Here is a 24,922-nt window from a genome sequence, read left to right on the forward strand (position 1 = left end):
GGTAGTTCAGCAGCTTCAGTTACAATGTGCCTTTTGAAAGCCTGTGCAAGACCGTGCAAGACGGAAGAACCTTACACACTGCTGCGCATGGCAATTCACTACTGAAATTTAATTGGGGAGCATTAATCAGTACTTTGCCTAGGAAGCAATTAATTTCCATAACACCTGAGTTCACCGTGTGTTACATGTAGTTTTGACAAACTTGAGCCCTTACCACCCACGTACGAACACCTACAAGAACAGTTATTTCCCTCAAACAGTAGGCCGTGGGAACTCCATAGCCTGGAACATTAGCTCACTTCTTTTAAATCTCGATCTGTGTAATTTTCCTTCATATTTTTTAGGGTTCTTTGCCAATGCCTGATGTCAACGAATGTAATTTGCTTTTTTTTGTTTTACCTTTCTTTTTATCTTGTTCTGCCGTAGCCCTTCTTTTCCATAGGGCTGCAATGTGTACAAATAAACCACAGGCAGAAGAGAACACCTACTTGTATGGCCGAGTGAAACCATCGTTCTGCTTCTTCCACCTTCTTGTCATCCATGGAGAGCATGCCAAGGTTGAAGTAGACGCGCTCATTTGCCTTGCCCTTGCGAAGCAACAGCTCCAGTCTGTGGCATCACAACACAAGAGACTTCACTGGAGTGAACGGACAGCACGCTTCACTCAAAAGAAAGTTTTCAACAAGATCCAACAAGCTTCAAAAAGTGCATGCAGTTGTAGTAAAACACATGTTTGTACACAAAGCTAGATGACAAGCATTGAAAGAAAACATAAAACTTGTTTAACTGTTTACTTATCACAGGAAATATGCTCATTCTTCATTACTATTTTTATTTTATCCTTTTGAATAAGGAAAAAAGTGTTATTTTACGACTTAACACACAGAAAAACCCACTAATGCACATCAGACTTACAAGACGTTACTAACTACAAATACTTGGGACTAACCATTACTATCTATCATGGAACACTCATATTGACAACATAATGCATATCAGCCTTTCATGAACTCTGTCTACTCCAACACAAGTTAAGAAACACCCCAGCTAGTGCAAAAAAAAAATTCTCTGTCACACATCCTACACAGGTCCTATACTTGAGTATGCATGTATAGTCTCGGATCCCTATACCGAAGTTAACATTAAAAAGCTTGAAAGAATAGCGAGAAAAGCAGTACAATTTATTTTTTTTTCTAAATTTCTGCAGTATGATTCTCCCACGAAACTTACGGCAACGAATGGTATACAGTTACTAGCTTAACAGAGAAAAAACTACGCCCCGACTTTCTTTCGCCACTTATTAGTAATAAATTAATTATTGAGCCATCAATCCGCGAGTCCCTGGGCCGCTCCCGTCATTCTTGTGAAGAAGAAAGATGGTACGTGGAGATCCTGCGTTGACTATCGCCAACTGAATTCCGTAACCAAGAAAGACGTCTATCCGCTGCCCCGTATTGATGACGCCATCGACTGCCTGCATTCCGCTTCCTACTTTTCTTCCGTGGATCTGAGAGCCGGTTATTGGCAAATTCCGATGCACCCAGATGATAAGGAAAAAACGGCATTCGTTACGCCGGACGGGCTGTACGAATTCAACGTCATGCCGTTCGGATTGTGCAATGCACCGGCTACATTCGAAAGGTTCATGGACACTATTCTGCGTGGTTTAAAATGGCAGATTTGTATGTGCTACCTTGATGATGTCGTAATTTTTGGACGGACATTTCAGGAGCACAACATTCGTCTCAATATTGTACTCGACTGTATTGAAAAAGCTGGTCTTGAGCTGAATTCAAAGAAATGTCATTTTGGCGAGCGCCAAACGGTGGTGTTAGGACATCTCGTCGATAAAGATGGAATTCGACCCGACCCACAGAAGACGGCAGCCGTTGAATCATTCGAGCAACCTCAATCTGTCAAACAACTTCGTAGCTTCGTAGGCCTCTGCTCATATTTCCGTCGGTTCATACCCGGTTTCGCGGATGTCGCTCAACCCCTGACGAATCTTCTGCGTAAGAACTCTCCGTTTCAGTGGACTCCTGAGTGTGAAGCCGCTTTTCGCCAGCTGAAGTTTTTGTTAACTTCACAGCCAATACTCCGACACTTCGATCCTTCGTCTCCAACGGAGATTCACACAGACGCAAGTGGCGTCGGCATCGGTGCCATTCTCGTTCAGCGCTCTGGAAACAAAGAACATGTCGTCGCGTACGCAAGCCGTTCTTTAAGCAAGCCGGAACGAAACTACACTGTGACGGAACAAGAATGCCTAGCGGTAGTATTTGCCGTGCAGCGGTTTCGCTCGTACGTATATGGTCGCCCGTTCACCATCGTCACAGATCACCATTCTCTGTGCTGGCTGGTCAATCTTCGTGACCCATCCGGTCGCCTCGCGCGATGGGCCCTTCATCTACAGGAATATGTGTTCACTATTTCGTACAAGAGTGGTCGTCGACACGCTGACGCGGACTGCCTTTCTAGGATGCCACAACGTACGACGGACTGTGAAGCCGACAACTTTGACCACCTTATCGCTTCGCTGTCGCCTGACTTTCCCGATGCCTTGACATTCGCCGCAGAGCAGCGCAAAGACCCAAGCTTGAACGCTTTTTTCTCTGCCACCCAAGGGCCTATATCCGAAGGCCGATTTTGCGTCCGAGATGGTCTTCTTTACAAGAGGAACTTATCAACGACGGGCGCCCGTTTTCTACTTGTGGTTCCGCAGTCTCTTCAAACATCTGTTCTGCGCGTTACGCACGATGACCCAACCTCTGGTCACTTAGGGACCGCGCGAACACTTAGTCGCACAAAGGAACGATTCTACTGGCCTCAAATGCGCAAAACAATTGACACCTATGTGGCCAGTTGTACGCAGTGTCAGAGCCACAAGCGACCTAACTCAGCTCCAGTCGGTCACCTACAGCCAGTAAAGCCCCCCAGTTCCCCTTTTGAAAAAGTCGGCATAGACCTGATCGGGCCGTTTCCGCGTTCTTCGAAAGGAAACCGGTGGATAATTGTGTGTGCCGACTACCTGACGCGGTATTGTGAAACCGCAGCCCTTTCCTCCGCCACTGCTGCGCAGGTTTCTGATTTTATGCTTCATGCAATCATACTCCGACACGGGCCACCTCGCGTGATAATAAGTGACCGTGGTCGCCAATTTATTGCCGATGTTGTGGAGGAATTGCTGCGTTCGTGTGCCTCCAAGTTCCGACACTCAACAGCTTATCATCCACAAACTAATGGCCTCACCGAGCGCACAAACCGAACGTTGATCAACATGTTATCAATGTACGTTGCTTCGGACCACAAGAATTGGGATGAAGTACTACCGTTCGTGACGTACGCTTTCAACTCTGCGAAACACGAAACGACCGGTTTCAGCCCTTTCTTCCTTCTTTACGCGCGCCAACCTCGTCATACGCTGGACACTATCTTTCCTTTTGTGGTCCATGACGATTTGTCTATCGCAGAGACATTGTGTCGTGCAGAAGAGGCTCGTCGACTTGCGCGCTTACGTACATTGGCCGCGCAAGACCACTCTAAAATACGCTACGACAGTCAACACCAGCATGTTACCTACGTTCCCGGTGACCTCGTGTGGCTGTGGACTCCAATACGCCGACGTGGCTTGAGCCAAAAGCTACTTGCAGACTATGCCGGGCCGTACGTTATCCTCGATCGTCTAAGCGAAGTGAACTACACAATTGCACGTCTCACTTCAAATGGCCGTCGTTCATGCAAGACTGAGGTGACGCATGTCGCCCGCTTGAAGCCGTTCACACGAAGGAAGCAGGAGTGACTCGCCCGGGGGGCTTCGTCTGGGAGCGGAGGAATGTTACGCCGTGGTCACTGCCAGTGAAAAGTGAGGGAAGCGAGGGAAGGGAAAAGAAGACGACGTTGCTCCTACGATTGACTCCGGCCAGCATAGCCCAAGGAGCTACATCTTTGTGTCTCAATCAGTAAACACTCCCTTAACCCTCTCCCGAGGCCGTAACAATATATTAAATCCTTAACAATTAGGCACCACCAATCCCACACTTTAATCCCATATTTTGCATGTACTGAAGTAAGTGTTTAAGTATTCCTTTTTCCCACGAAGTATAATTAACGACTGGAACTCGATGCCATCCCCAGTTGTACCTACTACTGACTGACATGTGCAACTTTTTTTCTTTTGTACACACCCTGCTTGGACCTGTGCAAGGACCGCAGTACTGTATAAATAAATAAATAAATAAATAAATAAATAAATAAATAAATAAATAAATAAATAAATAGTCACGTAGTAGTGACACAATGTGCTTCGGTGGCAACAGAAAACGAATGGAACTATCGATAACATAGCTAAGTGATAACTTTAAGTTGTTAGTGGGTGAAATGCAGTCCCCAAGAAAAGGATAAATATCATAAGTACATGTATCAATATACTGTCCTCGAGACCACAGGTAATATTTAGTGTTTTATTGTCTTATTTCAAAAAGTATTAGAACAATGATGAATTAGGCGAGCTGGTATTCGTTCAATATTTCTACAGCACAAGGGATAAAAATTGGAGGAGACGCAGCAATCACAGGACCGTGTGCTGACTGACAGTTGATGTTTTATTGATCGGAACAAAGCCTTCTCTTAATAGCAAAACCCAAGTGAAAATTCCAATACACACTTATATTAACCTAATTTTTATATTTGATGTGTAAAATGTTTGTTAGTCTGACAGAAGTTAAACAGTCCAGTACATTTGTTTATTAGTTTCCTGTCAGTCCAATAGGAATGTACATTGGGTACACACTATAGTCTATACGTAATTTGTATTACTGCTTATATACATATCATAAGAAGCAAGACTAATAAGATATGACTAATAAAAATAGGACCCTTCAACTTTTTTCTTATCTACAACCATATGTTAGAACCAGTAGAATGTAATGATTGTACACTTTTCTTTTCAATGACAGTGGTGAGCTATATACAGTCTGACACATGGTACTTGCTTAGAGGCGAATAGAAATACGCATTAGACCCACTGTCAATAAGGACTGCTACAGATACAGCTTTCTGGCCTTGTATGTTGTAATAACGGACCACTATAAAGTCATGCATATTTGTGTTAAAACCTATATTGAAATTATAGAACTAAATCCCAGTTTGTCTTGATGGGGTTAATATGTCAGTTGGCCGTTGCAATTCGACCGTTGAGTGTTGATTGTTGTGTTGGCCTGTGAAGCAAAAAAGTAGTTAAAGAATAATGATAGAAAAATTATTGCTTGAGTCCTCAAATGAGAGATTTTTGTAATTCAGTGTGATGAGTGGAGTGTAGCATTTGAATTTTTAGTTATCATCATCATCATCAGCCTATATTTATGTCCACTGCAGGACGAAGGCCTCTCCCTGTGATCCCCAATTTCCCCTGTCTTGCGCTAGCTGATTCCAACTTGCACCTGCAAATTTCCTAACTTCATCACCCCACCTAGTTTTCTGCCGTCCTCGACTGTGCTTCCCTTCTCCTGGCACCCATTCTGTAACTCCAATGGTCCACCGGTTATCCATCCTACACATAACATGGCCTACCCAACTTCATTTTTTTTTCTCTTATTGTCAACTAGAAAATCGGCTATCTCCATTTGATCTCTGATCGACACCGCTCTCTTCCCATCTCTAAACATTATGCCGAACATTTATTGTTCCACCACACTTTGTGTGGTCCTTAACTTGCTCTTGAGCTTCTTTGTTAATTACCCTCCAAGTTTCTACAACCATATTGTCACGTAGTAGTGACGGTAGAGAAAACAGTCGCAAAACTGTGTATGACGAAACTGGTTGTTTATTGGGTGAACCTGTGCCCACAAAAGCAAGCTACACTCAAAGCACAACGATAGCGGCGAACACAGTCGGCGATCGTCGAAAATCTGATCAGCGGCGAAGCGCGTCGGCTTTTATACCTGAGTCATCGAAGGTTCCAGATTTATCCCTGATGCCCGCGTGTCTTCCAGAAAGCTCTAGACAATTCGCGTCGGTCATACAATCAGATAACATAAGCGTCGGTGAAAACAGGCAACGGAAAGAAGCATCGATAACGTTCTAGAAACTTCTGATACAGGCGCGTCCTGCGCCGAGCGATAACGTTTAACATTTGTTAGCCGGTGGAAAGTGGCCACCGGTGAAAGGTAAACATGTATACGTGTCAATATGTTAGAACCAGTAGAATGTAATGATTGTACACTTTTCTTTTCAATGACAGTGGTAAGCTCCCAGTCAGGATTTGGTAATGCCCACCGTATGCAGTGCACCCCATTTTATTCTTCTGTAAATTTCCGTCTCATGAACATGATCCCCTGTGAGTAACTGACCTAGATGAACAAACTCCTCCACAGACTCTAGAGGCTGACTGGCGATCATGAATCCTTGTTCCCTAGCTAGGCTATGCGTTATATGTTCTCGGTTAAAGTCCTCAATGATTTGTTACAATTCATTCCCAGTTAAGCAACAAAGGGGATGAATTGAAACAAATGATGGAGGACCTTAACCAAGAACGTGTAAGAGTAGAGATGAAGATTATTATGCAAAAGACAAAGGTAACAGTCAGTGCTTTGAGTAATCCAGTGTAAAATGCATGCGTTTTAGCCGAGGCTGGGAGAAATTTTGAATAAAGCGATAATTTGGGTTAAGCGGCTTCATTATAACGAGGGATTACTGTGTAACAATGCCCACAGTACTACTCATGCTGAGGATTTGACTGAACTTACAGGTCAAAGCAATAAAAATGAAATTATTACCTTTCAAATGCCAGCTGACGGAGCTTTGAGTTCCCACTTTCTTGAATGAGAATGGCAGAGTTCATCAGCGCTTGCTGGACAAAGAGCAACAAGAAATCACCAATTTAAATGTCTGTTGTACTTCAGGCCAATGAGTGCCAACATAAGTCACCAATTGCACTCCCCACCAACTTCTGACTTTCAAGAGCAGTGAAATGGCAGAAATCTTAACGGTCCTTACACCATTTCTGACATTTTGACCACACATGTTTAATAAAGATCCATATCGCGTACAGTGTTGTGACAATAATCTTTGGCGATTGCACGTTCTAAGGTGGGGGGGGCTTGCCCATGCACTGATCCTTGCGTGAAGTTTGCTTTCAGTTGGTCTCGCGTGGAGGGCAACCAGAGGTGGACAATGGAGAAACCTGTCTTCCGATTCTTTTGCCTGGTTGACTCACGTGACCTACAGCTTTCACTGCATTGCATGGAGCACAGTATGGAAAAGTATGCAGCGAGGTACAGCCCGTGCGGAGGGAATCCAAGGCGAATGAGAAACTGCGGTGGTTGTGCAGTCATTCATCAAAAGCCTGCAACTGTGATATTTTTCAATCATTTCAAAACAAATTCTTGCGGCTGCACGTGCATTCTATACTGGCACACGGCTGCCACTATATAACATATTTTCATCCTCAGAGGTGTTTAGAAGCCCTTAATGTAAATGCAGCAACAAAGTTAATCTAGACTGATACAGCACCGTTAAAAATAAAAGATGGCCAGTGACAGAGTTGTGGTAAGAAAGAAAATGATGCAAACACCACTTTCTGATAGTCTCAGTCTCCTTGCTTGCCCTTTGTATACTCTGGCATCGTTTGCTGCCATAAATAATTAAACCAATTTTCCCAACAATACATTTTGGCCACTCTCTATGGCAACACCTGAAGCTTGTTCCACCTACTGACTTTGTTACCACAGCGAAACAAGATTGCACTTTTTTTCTGCCTTCCTCCTTGAACTCCCTCAGCAAAGACTCAACCACAACGTGAAGGGCAACTGGGAAGCCTGCAATTCTTAGGTGGTCCAATTGCTTAACAAAACTAGCTTGCATAGGTAGTTTTGTTAGCATAGTGAGGGTTTCTTAACACATCTTTATTTGCAAGTTAGTGCTTGTGTTGTTTCATTTCTGTCCTTTGCATGCAGTTTTATCTTTACCAATGCTACAACCTGCGTTTCTACGCATTTGAAATAAAAGGTGCTTTGCTTACATCTCAGCAAACACAGTATAGGTGACTGCCACAAGTAGCTGAGAAATCTTTCTGTAGCCAGCAGTAGCGAACCCAGGATCTCTGCCAGGGGTGGGTTGAATTTTTGTGGTGGGGGGGGGGGGGGAGCAAGCACTTTGCATAATATGCAATTTAGACAGAGGAATCCAACAGCAAATAAAATGCCTAATAATTATAACAATAATGACACCAAGGATGATGACGACGGTGATTTCTTAAGCGTTTTACTCAAAGTAATTTAAGAGTGAATGAATAAATACAAGACAGTGATAGAGTGTTTGGGTTAATCAGCAAAATTCGACCTCAAGCCACCTCCTGAATTGTAATGACAATTTCAACAGAGCACTGAAGGTACATGTTGGACTGGTGGGGCTGGACGCAAGGGGGGGGGGGTGAACTTGGCGACAGGGGGGGGGGGGGTTACAACACCCAAAAACCCCCCTATCGGTGTGCCACTGGTAGCCAGTCTCAATCACCTCGTGATCAGGATCCAACTCCAAGGCCTTGTTGAAGTACATGAGGGCATCACCTGGCCTGCCTTGCTCCAAGAACACAACACCAAGCTGAAAATAGTGGTGGGTCACATGTGTACAAGACCTCTCAAAAGAGACAGGTGAGCAGACACAACTTGAAATGGGTGTGTGGTTTGGCTACACATATGCAACAATGTGCACACCAATTAACACACACGTGCTGATCTGTGTGCCCTTGTGTCTACTTTTTCTATCCTTGTCGCCAGATCTGTGCACATTCTAAGACACACACCTAAGGAGTTTAGGAAAAACGAAACATATTTTTTTCTAAGAATTGTTTTGGAAGTTTCAATTCTATGCTGACTGAAATTTCTTTCGATAATATATATAGTTCTTCTGGCCTTCCTACAGACGCAGTCAAATGCAGCATAAAGACCCAAAGCATGCTTCATGAATGTCATGCAACATTGTATTTCATTCATTTTGGCAGCTTTTGCAATGTTACAGGACAGTAACCCAGTCAAAAAAAGTCAATGGGTCTAATTGGAAAAGTACCAATTGCCACCACTTGGTTCTCAACCAATTGGTAAACCAGTTGGTTAACCTATTAAAGCTAACTGGTCAACCAGCTGAAGTAGACTGGTATCCAACTGCAGGGGTGGCACTGCCCAAAGTCATTTCGGAGCAAGTAAAATTGCAGTTTGCAGCCGACAAAATTGCATTTTGGAGCAGAGAAAATTTTATTTTGGAGCAGTTTGGAGCAGGCCAATCCGAATTTTGGTGGAATAATGGAATATGGCAGCACACTTCGAAACCACGATGAAACAGAGAATCAACCAACACAAAGTGCTTAGTAGAAGCACGCTTTGTAGCTATAGCGTACTAGAATATGGTAGAGCGGGTCGAGCGGCGGCACGGTGTTTGTTTTTCTGTAAAGTCGAAAACATCCGTGGAACTGCAATCAAACTATACATTCCCGCGCTGACGCTCATGATGATAGCGGAAAATGTTCTCAAATTATGCGGTCCAATCGACGCGCCAACATAATTTCTGCGTCACCATATGTCACTGAAGACCCAGAGAGCCGCAATCAAACCTGGGTTGGTATAACGTAAAACTATTCCAATTAGTCTTTATTGCGATATCAATTATATGGACACTCCAGGCGCATTTCTGCAGTCGTTGTCACCGTGATGTTACGTAAAAAGTCCAGGGGCGATAACATCGTCGCCGCGCGCCTTATGCTGTATATGCGAGTGAAAGCGTGCGAGGGTGAGTCGCCGATGGTGGCGTCGCGCGCACGCAAGGCACCGGGGGGGGGGGGGGGGGGGGCTCATACCCACATATCCACATATACCACACATCAGCGGCTCATACCCACATATCCAACATGGGTATGAGCCACACGTGATTCCTTTCTTTCCTTCTCTCTTCTTTTTTTATTTCCTTATTTCTTGTCCCTGGCTCATACACGCATACCCAAGCGGGTATGTGCCACATGTGATTTTATTATCGCTAATCGTGACGTAACTGATGAGCATGTGATGTTATTGAAGTCATGATATATCAGTCATGTTAGTCATACATTCGTACCCTTCCATGCCAATTTTGGTATATAATAAGTGAACGAGACGGCACAAAATGAGATGCCACAAAATTGTTGCCTACTTCCGGTGTACATGGAGGCGATCTCCTGGAACCTAGCCTATAACAGCTTATGTTTTTCCCACCCGCCATGTTCCCTTCTCTGCGATACTGCTCTCTGATGTCAATAAATATTACGGCCTTTTATTACGGTATCAAGTTAGCAATTTAGGTTACAAGTTTAACATTACTTTAGGCGCACGTCAACAGAAGATACGGGACTAATGAAACTTCAGTGGCAAACAAATATGGTTGCTATTGCACCACTGTTTACTGTCACAGTAAGTGGACTTCATCTGTTGTGCTTGTGTGTTAACAAAGCAGTACAAAAAGCCAGTTTACATTTTCAGTGTAAGTGCAACATTACAGCATTCATAATCATCATGACCATCAAAGGCCTAATAAAGGCACAGGTATTCTCTTTGTTAATGAGAAGACTGTGCTAGTTGACATGCTCATCACATATTCACGGCACAAAAATTTCAGCCCTCATCCTATCTACTCTCTGCTGTGTTTCTATGTTCTTAATACAGGTCCCCTAAGGCCCTCTTTAGTAGACAGCACTTGGCAAATGGTTGGCATATCTGTCTGAAGTTTGTTCAAATGAAAGCAGACTACATAGGATGGATACTTAGAATGTATGGGCTTATCTTGCAAACCTGATACATAACCACCATGCATAGGGTTGATGTTGCATTGTTTCTGGAACTGTCTACACCTTGTACAGCAACAGAGAGCAATAATTGAGTAGTTTGACCAACATACATTGTAGAAGATGTCGGGGTTTGTGGCATCCAGTGAAAGTGCTCGCTCATAGACCTCCTGTGCTTCTTTGGTCCTGATTAAAGAAATGCATAAATAAATGTAATTTGTTTCACAAAAGAAAATCAATGCACAGAATAGGCTCAGCAATAAACAAGAATTGATGTAGTATTCAATGTTGGAAGTTTAAAAAAAATTAAGGTCTAAATGATTTCAGAATCGAAACAGGCAAATGTAATCCACACAGCTAACCGGGATGCTCAGAATACCTCTAAGTGGTCCGAGTGTACCAAGCCTAAAGAGTGCAGCGATACAGATGTGCGACCTTTGTGATGGAACTTCCGCAGCAGATTTTGTTGGCAAGGCCTAGTAATATAAAATTTTCCCATGTTAAAGAAGATCTTGGTATATAATGCACCTACCCAACCCCAGACTATGTGATTAAATATTTCACAGCTATTATCATTTACTTTAGCATAAGCAATGCCACTCCTTTTCTTCAGAAGTGCACAGCAGAAGTTACCCAGTGAACCACCGATATCCTATCAACATCCAGGTATGATCCATCATCCATTCGTCCACGTCTCATTATAACATTCAAGGATGTTTTACTAGCATGTTTTCTCCAAATGTCAAGTGGCCGATGCCTTGTTGACATTCATTCTACTTTAGAATTAGACTCTTTATGGACATTACATACTCGCGTCGTAGAGATGTACCCGCTACGCAATATCGGTTGACTTTATGTTAAGTTTTCTTGAAGATTTATTTAGGATGCCGAATGGGTTGAGGGTGCAATGAAAGTTTTGTACTTAAATTTTTATGCCACTAGATCTTTGAAAATGCTCAATTCCCGGAGCTTTATTGCACATAAAATGCCATTCACATTGAATGTGGTACTTAAATTTTGCAGAAGCAAAAGTGGAACAATAGGCTCACGTTAGACAATGAAGGCTCGTCGAAAATTTTCGGACAATTTTCGTTCCGAAACGTGGTAGCCTGTGGCTATGGTGTTGCACTGCTGATCACATGACGTCTAATGTACGATTTTCGTAACAACATGAAAAAAAGACTTTTTTTGGACCACACATGAATAGTTACCTCCCACATAGGCCTTTTTTTCCAGTTTCCCTAGGCATAATTATGTTTTCTCATTTGTTCAAATTATAGTTTCAAACTATCATGCCTGCATCTCATATGTATACACCTACTCCGCCTATTTTCTGATACAATTTACTTTTAAATCTTTCGTTAATTTAATTTAATGAGCATACGCTGTGCTTTCTCGAAATGGGCATGTGCATTAATGTGCGCATGCGATGTATCCGACCTTGCTATGTAGGTGTTCTGCCGCACAGCTTCTGCTACAAAAATAATATTGAATTAGTCCTTGACAGTACATCTCCTGTGGCACCTGCAGGTATAGCTCCCTAGGGTGAACTGAAAAATATCCACTAGATGTTCTATAGACATCTGCATACCTACAGTGAGTATCTATTAGAGGTCACATATGTCCAGCTGCGATAACCTTACAACATTACAATGTGATTTGGATGGGACTTAGATTATCCATGGTATGTATTTGTAATGTTGTTTGGACAAATCCAGATATTGATGGGATGTGTGCAATGTGTAAAACATTATGTTCTATGGACATTTATTGAACATAAATGGTTATCTGGGTAGTGACCACAAGGTTCACTAAACAGAATGCCAAAGAAACCACTGCTGTGCATATGATGATATGCATAGCCAAGAGTTAAAAAGATTAAAGACGAAAAAAAAAAAGATATGCACAGTGCACCATGATTCAAGCATTGGTACTTTCACTAGCATAAAATTAAGGCGTGTTGAAGGCCTGAAAAAAAGTGCATGTATCATTCCTACCTGTTGAGTTTGATAAGGATATCTCCCCGGTTTATGTATGCTTGGATGTAATCTACACGCATGCTGATTGCCTGGCGGTACAACTGAAAGAGAAACATGAGGAAATTATTAAATGACACAGTAACCGCCAACTTAGATGAGATGATGCGCAGGGCTAAACAGAATGTTGCGAAGTAAATCGTAGCTAGAATTGCAATAATGCAGTAGGCGGCATATCAGATTGTGTGCCATATGGCTTCAAGGCTTTCTGAAATGATTTCTGCCATATCTAAGAGTACCATGTTGACAGAGGGTATTAGAATGCTTTCTCACTCAAATTTTGAAGGAGCCACAACTGGCTACACATTACCCTCCTCTCAACTTGTATTGCATGCTGTCATGCATGTCCCGCCTCCTTCGTGTACAACTTTGTGCAGTGACGCAAGTGTTGTCTACTTGCAGTAGACTTGAACAGTGTCTGTTCCCCCCGTCTCTTTCTGATGCAATTTTTACGTAGGTAGGGTTGAAGGAATTCAACTGGAGAGGTTGGCAGCAGTATGCCTGAGCCTACTCCATTTCACTTGAATGCAAAAAATAAACTTGCTTTAAAATAAATTAGAAAAAGTAATAGCAATCAAAATAAAAGGGAACACATACTTACAAGAGTGAAAAAAACAACACCAAAAAAAAAAAAAAAAAAAAAAAACACACCTAACAACGAAGCCGAGCTACTGCACAGAATCATCCCTAGTAAATTTTGCGCACATGTCCATAATGCACTGATAGGTGTTCTTGCTACTCTCATGATTGTGGCCTCGGAATGAAGATTACATGCAGTGCATGTGTCTTCTGTAACGTGCGGTCACTGCACTTTACTCACTGCACACACCTGCAGCACAGACAGACACTCGTGGTGCGATTCCAGCTACACCTATGTTCATGCACGTTCACCCCTCCACGGGCCGCCAATGCACTAATAATAATGACAGTACTTGCGTTGCTGGGCACAGTCACTTGTGGTATGCTACTGTTGTTGTTCACCGGCACTAGAACGCGACAATATTAATCTCTGTCACATTTCCTTTCAGTACTGGGGCAGTGTCAAAAGTCTACCAAGCCTTTTGAAAGAAACTCCTTGTTCCACTCATTTCCTTCGATGCATGCACAAAAACTGCAACAAACAATCTGCATTCTCATGTGAAGGTACACCACTGGTTTGAACAAATGCCTACATTTATTGCCATGGGGTTTTGATCTTTACAGGTACACAAATTATGTACAAATATATTATTAAAAAAAGGAAAAGCTTAGTGGAGAAACATGCTTGCCCTGGTGACATCACCCGGGAGATCGCTCACTCGAGTGTCATGTAAAATTGACAGCAGTGGGTGAGAACGTGGGCCCTGGGCAGTGGTACTGCTGTAACTTGTACTGATGTAGGTGTTTAAAGCTTCACAAGAATTAACATGGTTTATGCACAGTGCTTAAATTTAGACCTGGATGGTCTCAAGGAACAACCCTGACAACTCAGTGCCATCTGTACGCAACAGTCAAATTTGTTTCAGGGTCCCTTTATGTGTAAAATTAAAAGCCGGCAACAACATAAAGACCACAGATGCCACACTTAGGGCCAATTTTAACAATTGGTGAGTCCAACTACACAAATATTGCTCAATTCTCATTAGGAAAAAAAAATTGTTATACTGAACGTTTTATTATAAGAATTCCACCAAAAGCACAGCGCTGTAATGGGAAAGGTTACATTGCAGTATGACAAATGTTAGAGTAAAACACTGCTCACACCATCAGCTTCTTCAAGACGTGAACTATTCCTTGATATGAGGTTTGCTAAATTCAGGAAGACATTGAGATGATTCGGAGCTATTCGGGCCTTGTATGGCTCGCCTGGCTTTGGTCGAGGTAGCAAATCCTTGGCCTACAGAGAGGGAGAAAGATAAATGCAAGATATATAAGAAAAGTGAGATTAAAATATTGGTAAATGTCTTGGTTATCCCTTTGAAACTGAAATGCGCTGATGAGCCAAGCAGTATACATTTCCACTCAACCGTGGCCATCTTCACCAATTTATTCCCAGTACTTCCTTTGCTACTTATCCTTACTCATTTCATGCGACAGGCTCCCTTGCATTTAAACTGCCTATTGCCATGCACGTGAAGACATGGATTGAACTGACAAGATTGGACAAACCAAGTTTTCACAGGTTTATATACCCCTAAATTTTTTTCACCAGATAGAGCGTGTATAATAGCATGGCAAACAATACAGACGACCAGACAGGGAAGAAAGACAGGACAGAGGAAAACTGGGGGAAAATCGGTGGTTTTGTTGTCTGGCACAAAAACAGGGTTGAAATCGGGGGTTTTGCTGTCTGGCAGCAGAAACTTTCAGAGTTTTCTGGTAACCTTTACGAAGACATAACACAAGCAATGTTTGCCTTTTGGACAAAAACATTCTATGTAAACAAGCAAAGTCACTTATAGGAAGATGTATGTAAAACGAGAGCTGTTCAAAAAACATGTGACGAACTCATCTGTACAAATTACCATTATCAGGCATTATTATTACATTTAAAGGAACGCACATTTACAAAAATAAATAGATGCGTATTTGGCGAGTTCCCTTTTATTTTGTTCTCTGCACCTTTCAACGACAAAAAAGTACATAAAGTAGTGCACAAGGACATGCTTCGCCGGAGGTGTAATGCTTTTCCTCATCTTACAAGCTCTTCTTGATGTACAATCACCATCCTTCTCGGCTTGCCCTCGCACGCTTTCACCTGCACCCAAAGCATACAGCACGGGGCACGAAAGGATCTTATCGCATTTGGACTTTGTACAGAACATGACGCTGCTCCGCTTCGGTTCTAAGTCGCGCAGCGCATAATTTGAGAGGTGCGTTCGCAAGCAGCCACTTGTAATTCAACAATTTGACGGTCTGCGCCTGCAGAAGTTTCCATTTATTGTCTTGGTATTCGTTCACGAGGGCAGTGAAATTTCATTCTATTAAAATTGTGTAAAACCCAAATTGCTATATAGAGGTTCTAAATACATGATGTTCTATGAAAAAGAAGTTATAAAAAGTTTATTACGTCGTTAGATCAAGAATTTCGTTATATTGAAGTTCAGTATATTGAGGTTTAGCTGTATTATATTTTTGCATATGTGGGTTTTTGCTTACATGTCAAGAAAAAATGACGCATATACAATACTGCATTCATATATCAATAATAATAATAATATGATATATCTCGACCACTTGCTCAGAGAAAGTTGGCAGTGTACATTAGTTCTGTAACACCTGCATTTATTATTATCCTGAACGAAACGGCAAACTTGAGGAAGAAGTTGTGTTAAACCTGCTTTTCATAAATTTCATTCAAGATGCAAAAATCTGGAATTATTTTGGGTTTTACCGGAATACAAAGAACCTTAGTCATAACCTGTCTCGTTTTACCAAGATTTGACTGCATTTTGAAAAGCTGTAGAGTGCTCAGAAACACCTTATGAAAATGTTTCCATGATGTTATACTGCATACTTCTCTTTTCCAAGGCTCTTAAAAAAGCATGTGAAATTTGAAAACAAAAACAAAATAACAATAAATAATAATTTGTCTCCACACATTTGTGCATTGGGATTGCAGCACTCTCAATCATGTTTTCAAAGTAAGAAACATACGTGTCCGTAGCGGAAACAAATGAGCAATTGGCCATGGTGTCCAGTGTAAGCCAGCTGTGTCAGCACCGTCATCGCAAAGATAGAAATCCACCACCGGTACTAAATGATAAGCCCCGTACTTATGCTAAAAGCAGATCTGAACACTCTCATTGACTTTGTTTATAAAAGGCATATAAGCTTCTTTCTTTGGAAATGCTACTGATGGTGCTACAATCAAGAAGCTCAAGCACACAATGAATGAATTGTTTAAAAATATTTCATGTGCTCCCTTCGAGTCCTGGAAAAAGAACCACATTAAAGATAATGTCACAGAAACAATTTCTTTAATTGTCTCTGAGCATGTTCAACAAGCTTTTTATGCACGAGTTATGCTTCCAGACAATGACTAAACATGTTGCCCTTTGAACGCCACAAATTGTGCATCTTCAAACAGCTTTTCCAGTGCAAGAAATGACACGAACGACAAAGAAGCACACACGGACGCCGCTGTCTGTGTTCTTTGTCATCTGCATTGTTTCCTGCACTGGAAAAGCTGTTTGAAGATGAATCAAGACTAGCTAGCATGACTGTCAGTTGTTTTACCACTCAACTGAATCGATCAATCAAAATTTCATTCAAACAAGATAGTTGGGGGACACTCAGGTGAAAAACACACAAAGGTAGCTTGAGGGTGTCTGGGGGCCCCTCTAAATAATCACACTTGAAAAAATAGTCTGAGTAACTCAAGACGCTACAGATAATATACTCTTGGCCCCTGTCGCCCAAAACGCCAAAAATGTACAAGTTATTGGAGTTACATCAAACAGCAAGTATATTTTTTTGCTTGTGGAGTAAGCTTTGAGTGTTGTCTGTGTGTACTATCGCGCTCAGTATGAGCTACACCGCGGGAGCGCGTGGCCAAGCGCACTGTAAGGTTGTACAGTGGCGCCGATCGGGACATGTTTTCGAGTTATCAGGGGAGGGTTTGGCTGTTCCTGCAACTGCGTATCACCTCCACTTGCTTGCTTTCACCCTCGCCTTCTTTTATTTGGAGAGCCAGGCTAGATCTCACCGGTCTTGTGAAGCTCGACTTTGTCGAGCATGAAGTTTGGGCATCAAGCCACGGCGGCAGTTATCATTTTCGAAGCTGGTATCACCACAGGGCGAAGTGAGGGTGAAAGCAAACAAGTGGTGGCGATGTGCACTCGCAGGAACAGCCAAAACTTCCCCTGATAACTCGGAAACATGTACCGATCGGCGCCACTGTACAACCTTAAAGTACACTTGGCCACGCGCTCCCGCGGTGTAGCTCATACTGAGCGCGATAGAACTTGCCTTTTTGAGTCCATCTTTCACACTATGCAATTACCGAGCCTACATTTTCATACCAACTAGCTCAACTGCCAGTTCGTCAGTGGAAGAGAACATAGTTGGTGTGTTCAGTTGCCATTGCTCTCCTGCTGCAGAATGCAGACCTGCCAGAGCCAACAAAGCGGTGCTGTAGTCACCTTCCTAAAGGCGGTCTCCGCTTCTTCAAACATCAGCAGGTTGTTGTATGTGCGCCCGACATTCATGTGAGCACCAATGTCATCAGGCTGCACACTGCAGAGAGAGAGAGCTCAACATGAGTGCTTTGCATAGCAGACTTCAGCAATGCTGTGTTTATTCAAAACGTTCTGGTAAAAGATTGGAACAAAAATATCATTCACGGAGGCAAAGATGTCATTTATTATTCATTATTATTTATTTATCTTTTTATTTATTTCATAAATACAAATATTTTATTTTCAGCTAATTGTCCCTTGCCATCGTGCAAATGTCCCAAATATAAGGCTCCTGCTTCTCCTTACGATACACCGTATGCTCGGTGCCAGTGACATTACACCTCACTGCGACAGAAAATACTACATAATCCAAAATTTCAGTGTTAGATGGCACACAATTCTGAGACAACATTGCAGAAATAAAGTTCACTATTGTGACAGTTTGGGCTTGTGGTATGCCACTACTGAGAAAAAGTTGGCGTAGTGCAAGCAAGTGGGAAAGAAGGAATACACAAGACAGTTAAAGTGGAAGTTAGCGCTCCGTCTTAATTGTGTACTTCTTTTTTGTGCTAAATAAACTTTTTTAGTAATACTGCTGAGCTAGGTGCACAGTTTTCTCAGCCATCCTTTTTTACACTATGCTTTGCTGCAAATCCTTCAGATAATAGTAAAGAGAACTGCAACCTTGTAGATATCCTCCTTCTATGTGCAGCATATGTCCTTCATGCAGCTAAAATATTTGCTCTATTTCTTGCCATGGCTGAGTTAAATGACACAACCATCAATGCCTCAAACCTGCACTTAGTAATTCAGGCAACCACAACCTCTTCCCAAAATTCCATGCAAATACCTAAGTCTGCTGAGAATGCTGGCGCTGATGAACTCATTGATTGGTTGTTAGAGTGCTGACCCCGATACCAACAGGTTCAGAGTTTGATTCCTAGCTTCATTAGTGCTTATACATATTCTTTTTTAAAGCGAAGCTTTATGTGGCTAGGCGGAATCGCCTGTGTACAGAAAGCTATCATCATCAGCATTGGCTCGAGCATCGTCGTCTTCTTCCGCAGCTGGCTCGTTGGCGCCCCTCGGGTTGCGCTCGTGTTGGTGCTCGTGTTGGTGCTCGGTACGCGCTTGTGCCACTGCTCCCGCGTTCGTCGTTGTTGTCTATTTCCTCAACTAGCTGCGTTGCCACTCATTATTCCACCATAGAATTTCCCTTCTCTTATGTCGTCGTAATGGGGAGGCCGCGTTTATGAGGGTATGAGCCATTGCTTAAGGGGGTATGAACCATTCACTGTCTTACGTACCGGATAGATTTAATTTTGAAGCAATTTAATTTCAAAGATTCGCAAGCAGCAATTATACTACAGCAGCAATTCTCTACTCTTCTAACAACTGCGTACTTTGCGCCGTAGCGGGTTCTCGCGCTCACCGTATCTTGAAAGCGATCTCCAGACGGCTCTGACCGTTGTATGCACTATGCTTTCGCCGCTCAGTTTCCGTTGAAGCGATAGACCGCACAAACCTTAGCTCGCTGCGGCGGCCGCGCTCGTGCGCGCTGGCACCATGCTTGTTAATTCAGTGTTTTTTTTCTCTCTCTCTCTCTCTCTCTAAAGTTTCGGTTGCTATTTTGAACGTGGCGTGTACACTGAGCAGGTGTCACGGAGTGATCGGCGCTGCCTCCTGTGCCTTCGCGAGAGCTAAGCGGTGCGAAGCTCGTGTCTTCGATCTCCATGGCGAACTCCATTGGCAGAGGATCGCCAACGCGGTGACGTTCGTGTCGACTGTACACGAAGACGACGTCACTGCTGCGCAAATCCAAGCAAGTCGATCCCCTCCAAGCATAGTATGAGGCGGGGCATTATTAGAGATTTTTTGTTAAGCCGCACTAATAATTTTTTTTCGGCCGAACGAGTTTTTCGGACTATTTTTCAGTCCCCGCGAGCTTGGAAAATCGGTTGGCGACTGTACGGAGCGCCCTAACCTAACAGCCGCACGTTGCTACCAGCCAGAAACTTCAAATTATCCGAATAGAGCGGCGCGGGCCATTCAAATTATCCGGTAGAATTTGCATTGAAAATGACGGGACCGCTCAAATTCTTCGAATTAACCGAGTTTGAATTATTGAGGTTTTACTTTACTTCAGGTTAGTACGTTTCTCTAGCACTTTTTCCAAAACGCATGAACAAGGTTCTGCTGTACATTGTGGTTCCGACTGCAGCTATAAGGAGCGTACTGGTTTGGATGCCCACCACATCTGGTCCAGATCTGACAGCTATAATGTGGCCAATGAGTGTGGGAGCGTAATATTTTTCTTTTCCAGTCACACGACTTCCGGGATCACCATTTTTATCAAAGGCTGGCAAGTGGAAGCAGAGTGGCCTAAAAAAATCAGGTAAGTTTGCACTCGGTCGTGCAAAGCTTAGGTACAGCGAAGCTTACTGGCTGCTACTGCTATATAGGTATGAACTTGGTTGCTACTAGGTCTTAACTTGGTTTAACTTAACTACGCATGTAGGAAGGTATTCTCGAGCGATCATTTTCGGAGGTACCTTCCCTTTTGCGCCATTTCGCGTGACTAGCGCTGGACGCGTGGGCACCTAGACGGCATGCCTGGCATGCCACAAACGCAGGCAGGCTAACTAAGTTTGGTACAGCGCCAAGAACGCTGTTGCTTGCCGGCACCGAACGCGTTGGCGACATTTCGCGTGCCTAGCGCTGGACGCGTCGGCGCCTACGAGCGACAGCGTTCCTGGCATTCCACAAACGCAGGCAGGTTAACCAAGGTTGGCACAGTGCCAAGAAAGTTGCTCCTTGCCGACGCCGAATGCGTTGGAGGCTAGCCGCACGATATTAATCGGCCAGCTTTGCTGCGCCTTGAGCTTTGCGCGGCCTAGTGCAAGCTTTCGCCTTTTTTTTTTGTTCTCCTGGCTCAGAGCGCCGCGAAGAGAGGCAGGGGTCGGGAAGGCAGGGAGCTGGCGAGGAGGAGCCGCCGGGTTGCCATGGCTACCACGGCTATGCACCACAAATTACGGCTAGCTTAAACAGCTTCACTGTTAAAAGCAGTGGCGTGGCCTTTTGAGAGCAGCGACTCTGAGCTAGTGGGAGGATGCTGAATGGGCTGCTGCATTTTGTGAAGAAGGCAGTCCTTCCCTCCCATGTGAATATGTGCCTCACAGTAAGTCAGTTGAACTCAAAATATGCATCATCATCGATCAACATAGTGAAGGTCCCCATGTGACATGGCCACAACAAACAGCGCAAAGTACAAGGAGCTAAACAAATGGAGACCACACATGGTAGTAAACGTGTACCAATATAAAACATTTTCCAAGTTGTTTTGCCTCAATTTTATGCCTGCACAGACAACAATCATACTGACGCAAGGTAATGATGCAATCACTCGGACGTAACGCTGACAAATGGCACTAAATGTCAGCATTGCATAGCATCTCTGATCCCCACCTGGCGGCTTTGAGGAAGTACTCGAGTGCTTGGGCATAATCCCCCTGTCCCTCCAGGGCATGGCCCACGTTGTTGTACAGCTTGGCGTTCTGGCTGTTCACCTTGAGACCTGCCATGAAGATGCTGTACTCGGACTCCCTGCGTTGCCACCAGAGAAGAGTTGGTGCCAGTGCTCAAAGAGTCTAACGTAATGTAGCTGTAAATGATCCACATGATTTTTATTTGCTTATGTACAGTATTACCTCTCATGCTCCTTTACAGAAGTTTTACATGAAGGGTGGGTAAGTAATTAACAAGGAATTTCATGAACGAAATAAACAAATACAGTAAATATAATATTAACGAGCACAGGAACCTTTATAAGATGCAAACATGTAACATACAGAAATCTGCCAATACAAGGACAGAAAAATAGCCAACACAATTAAGGAAACAATGAACACAAAAGCTGAGGAATGCATAATAATGAGGTTTAGTTGTTAAAAAGGATTCTGAACACAAAAACGTAAAGGTTGTTGTGCACAAAGGCACGTAGGTACAATAGAAAAGAAAAAGCACAAAATGTGACAATGAAAGAAAAACAAAATTAGCAGTATTGCTCAAAGGCAAAGCATTGAGTGTTAGTGAGGTGCACTTGAGCTCCTCATATGCTGTTCCAATGATAAGTGGAAGCAAGACGGTGAACACAGCATGCAAGACAACTGCTGGTGCACAGCAGAACAACGCCCTGACCAATACCAGGCATGTCAAGCTGCTGCAATGGGGAACACCAGCAGGAGTGCTACTGGTGAAAATGTACCTTGAGTATTTGTATTGATTGCTATCGCAAAAAAAAAAAAAAAATTGTAAAGTCACAAAATTGGCAGTAAACATGAAAGCAAGTAACAAAATCAGTAGAAAAATGATTCAATGGTTCACTTGAAATAATACTATTGTTAACAATCTCAGTTGAGAATATTCATGCACAGAATTAAACTAAATGGTACGACGTAACATGACAGCACACTTTGATACAAGGGCGTGCCCTACTGCTGCTTGCCTACACTGGTTACGCGCACGACTTGCAGAATTCGGTAACAGCGCTATCTAGAAGTTCTTAGGTAAGCTAGGCGGCGTTTTATTGCGATAGCAATTATATGGACACTTCCACCGCATTTCTGCCGTCGGCGTCGGCGTCGCCGTCGTCGTCGCCGTCGCCGTGAGGTTCCGTATAGATAAAATCTTCGCCGCGCGCCGTATGCCCGAGCGGAAGCGGGGACGCACGCTGTCACGGAGAGCGAACGCACTCAATCTTCCACGCGCAAGCAAGGAAGCGGGAAGCGAGCGCCGGAGGGAGCGGGTGGGGGGGGGGGGGCGCATTTCCACTCTGCCAACAACCGCGCTCGTCGCTCGCTGGCACCGTCTCTTATCTCCACATGGCTCTGTCTGACCTTTATGCGCCGCTCAGTTTCCGTTGAAGCGATAGACCGCACGTACCTTCGCTCGCTGCGGCTTATATGCGCTTGCTGCCAGCGTTTTGACAGTCGTTGTCTGCAGCCATTCAGTGTGATCTATTCATGTTTGTTTGTGCGCGCTCACACCACAGTTAGTAATAGTCGGGCCACATTTTCCAACGCACGCTACACATGCAATGCTGCCCGGATCGGCAGTGCAGCGCTACAGGTGTGTCCCTTCGCACGCGCTGCCCACGGGCAGCGCTTCTCATAAACACCACCGTTTCACACGCGCCTTCTCGTGGTCATCGAGTCTCTCTTCATGTCGGTCTACTTACGCTGCAGCACACCTGCTTACTTAATCAGCTCATGTTTACTACAATTCATATTGCTACCAAAGCCGGTCACCTTACTTCGTATGACATTGCTGTGTTGCTATCGCATTCATTGCTTCGCCCTTAGGGCGAAACTGTGACATTTTTAACATAAAAATGCCGATAGATGGCCAATCATCGTCATGTCATCGATAGCCAATCAATAGCTAATCAATAATCGATCAATAATCAACAAATTCCGGAAAACTCTGGGAATGACTTGGTAGTGCTTAGCCTAGCCCAAATACGTAGCCAATACCTTGCGATAGCCAATCAATAGCTAATCGATAATCGATCAATAATCATTAAATTCCGGAAAATGCTGGGCATGACTTGGTAGTTCTTAGCCTAGCCCAAATACGTGGCCAATACCTTGCGATAGCCAATCGATAGCCAATCAATAGCTAATCAATAATCGATCAATAATCAATAAATTCCAGAAAATGCTGGGGATGACTTGATAGTTCTTAGCCTAGCCCAAATACGTGGCCAGTACCTTGCAATAGCCAATCGATAGCTAATAAATAGCTAATCGATCAATAATCAATAAATTTCGGGAAATGCTGGGGATGACTTGGCAGTGCTTAGCCTAGCCCAAATATGTGGCCAATACCATGCAATAGCCAATCGATAGCCAATCAATAGCTAATTGATAAATCTATAAGTTCTGGGAAATCTAAGTACATGGGTGTTTTTGCATTTAGCCCCCATCGTAATGCGGCCGCTATTTCTCCCCGTGTTTCTTCTCGTGCTGCGTATTACCAGTACCACCTATTAATCCGTTGGATCTACGTCTCTCAAAGTTTTCGTTCTTTAGAAAACACATAGAAACCGAAGGCTTTGTCCCTTGTGTGGTTGTTGTAGCACCCAGGAACGCAGCAGGTCAATCCACCCATCGCATGATGGCTCTACATGAACCATAAAAATTGCCAAAAATCGTTCGGAAACAGGGTACACAGGCATCCGGGCGGCTGGAGCGGCTGGATGACTACAAGTACCAACATGCACTGCGGCAGCGGTGGCGTCGTGAAACTGGTCAGTCAAATCGGTCTATTCACCATGTAATATAGTATGTATAATCTTCATAATGATAACAAAAGACAAAAGACATAAGGCAGATTCACTTATTGCACCAGACCAGTCTGCTGGCAGCAAGAGCCTGGAGGTAAGCTAGGCTCTCTACACTAATACGCATAACGTTTTGTTTGCCTTCTGCAGATACTGCTCCTTTCAAGCACTGTCGTAGGAAACCAAAATTATCATGTGTTCACTAATGTCCAATGTGACAATGCCACCAGAAGGTTCAGCATTCAAAGTATTAATGAAACAGACATAAATTCGGGTAAAAGTATCTACTGTACCCCATAGGTCACTCAATATTTTCAAAGCAACTACTGTACTAAGTGTCAAAGAGGTTATTAGTAAGACAATAGATTCATGTTTATATGAATAATGAGCACAGCATCCTGCTGATTCAAAGATAAATAACTGCAAAATTCTTCAGTAGCACTGATAAAGGCATGTATGCGTGTAGTGATCCAGATAGCGGGAGATGAAGCACTAAGACAACACTACGCTTAACTAAGAGACTTTGAAGTTATTTTGCAGAAGAACACTCTCTGAAGTTTCAACTTCAAAATCCCTGCAATTG

The 24,922-nt window shown here is 43.4% G+C and overlaps 1 protein-coding gene across 5 annotated transcripts in view; it reads right to left on the reverse strand.

Moving 5' to 3' along the window:
• The window catches only part of LOC119449313 (protein O-mannosyl-transferase Tmtc3), a 731,059-nt gene that overhangs the window by 56,101 nt on the left and 650,036 nt on the right, over positions 1 to 24,922 (reverse strand). For all 5 annotated transcript variants that reach the window (XM_049666410.1, XM_049666409.1, XM_049666407.1 and 2 more), the window contains 8 exons: positions 21,465 to 21,602; positions 17,964 to 18,057; positions 14,582 to 14,716; positions 12,802 to 12,884; positions 10,918 to 10,990; positions 8,512 to 8,598; positions 6,774 to 6,847; positions 489 to 609 (listed from right to left, as the gene is read on the reverse strand). In XM_049666410.1, coding sequence (XP_049522367.1) covers positions 489 to 609; positions 6,774 to 6,847; positions 8,512 to 8,598; positions 10,918 to 10,990; positions 12,802 to 12,884; positions 14,582 to 14,716; positions 17,964 to 18,057; positions 21,465 to 21,602 — 805 coding nt within the window. The remainder of the gene's footprint in view (positions 1 to 488; positions 610 to 6,773; positions 6,848 to 8,511; positions 8,599 to 10,917; positions 10,991 to 12,801; positions 12,885 to 14,581; positions 14,717 to 17,963; positions 18,058 to 21,464; positions 21,603 to 24,922) is intronic.

The sequence above is a fragment of the Dermacentor silvarum genome, chromosome 4, assembly GCF_013339745.2.
Source record: "Dermacentor silvarum isolate Dsil-2018 chromosome 4, BIME_Dsil_1.4, whole genome shotgun sequence".
Lineage (NCBI taxonomy): Eukaryota > Metazoa > Arthropoda > Arachnida > Ixodida > Ixodidae > Dermacentor > Dermacentor silvarum.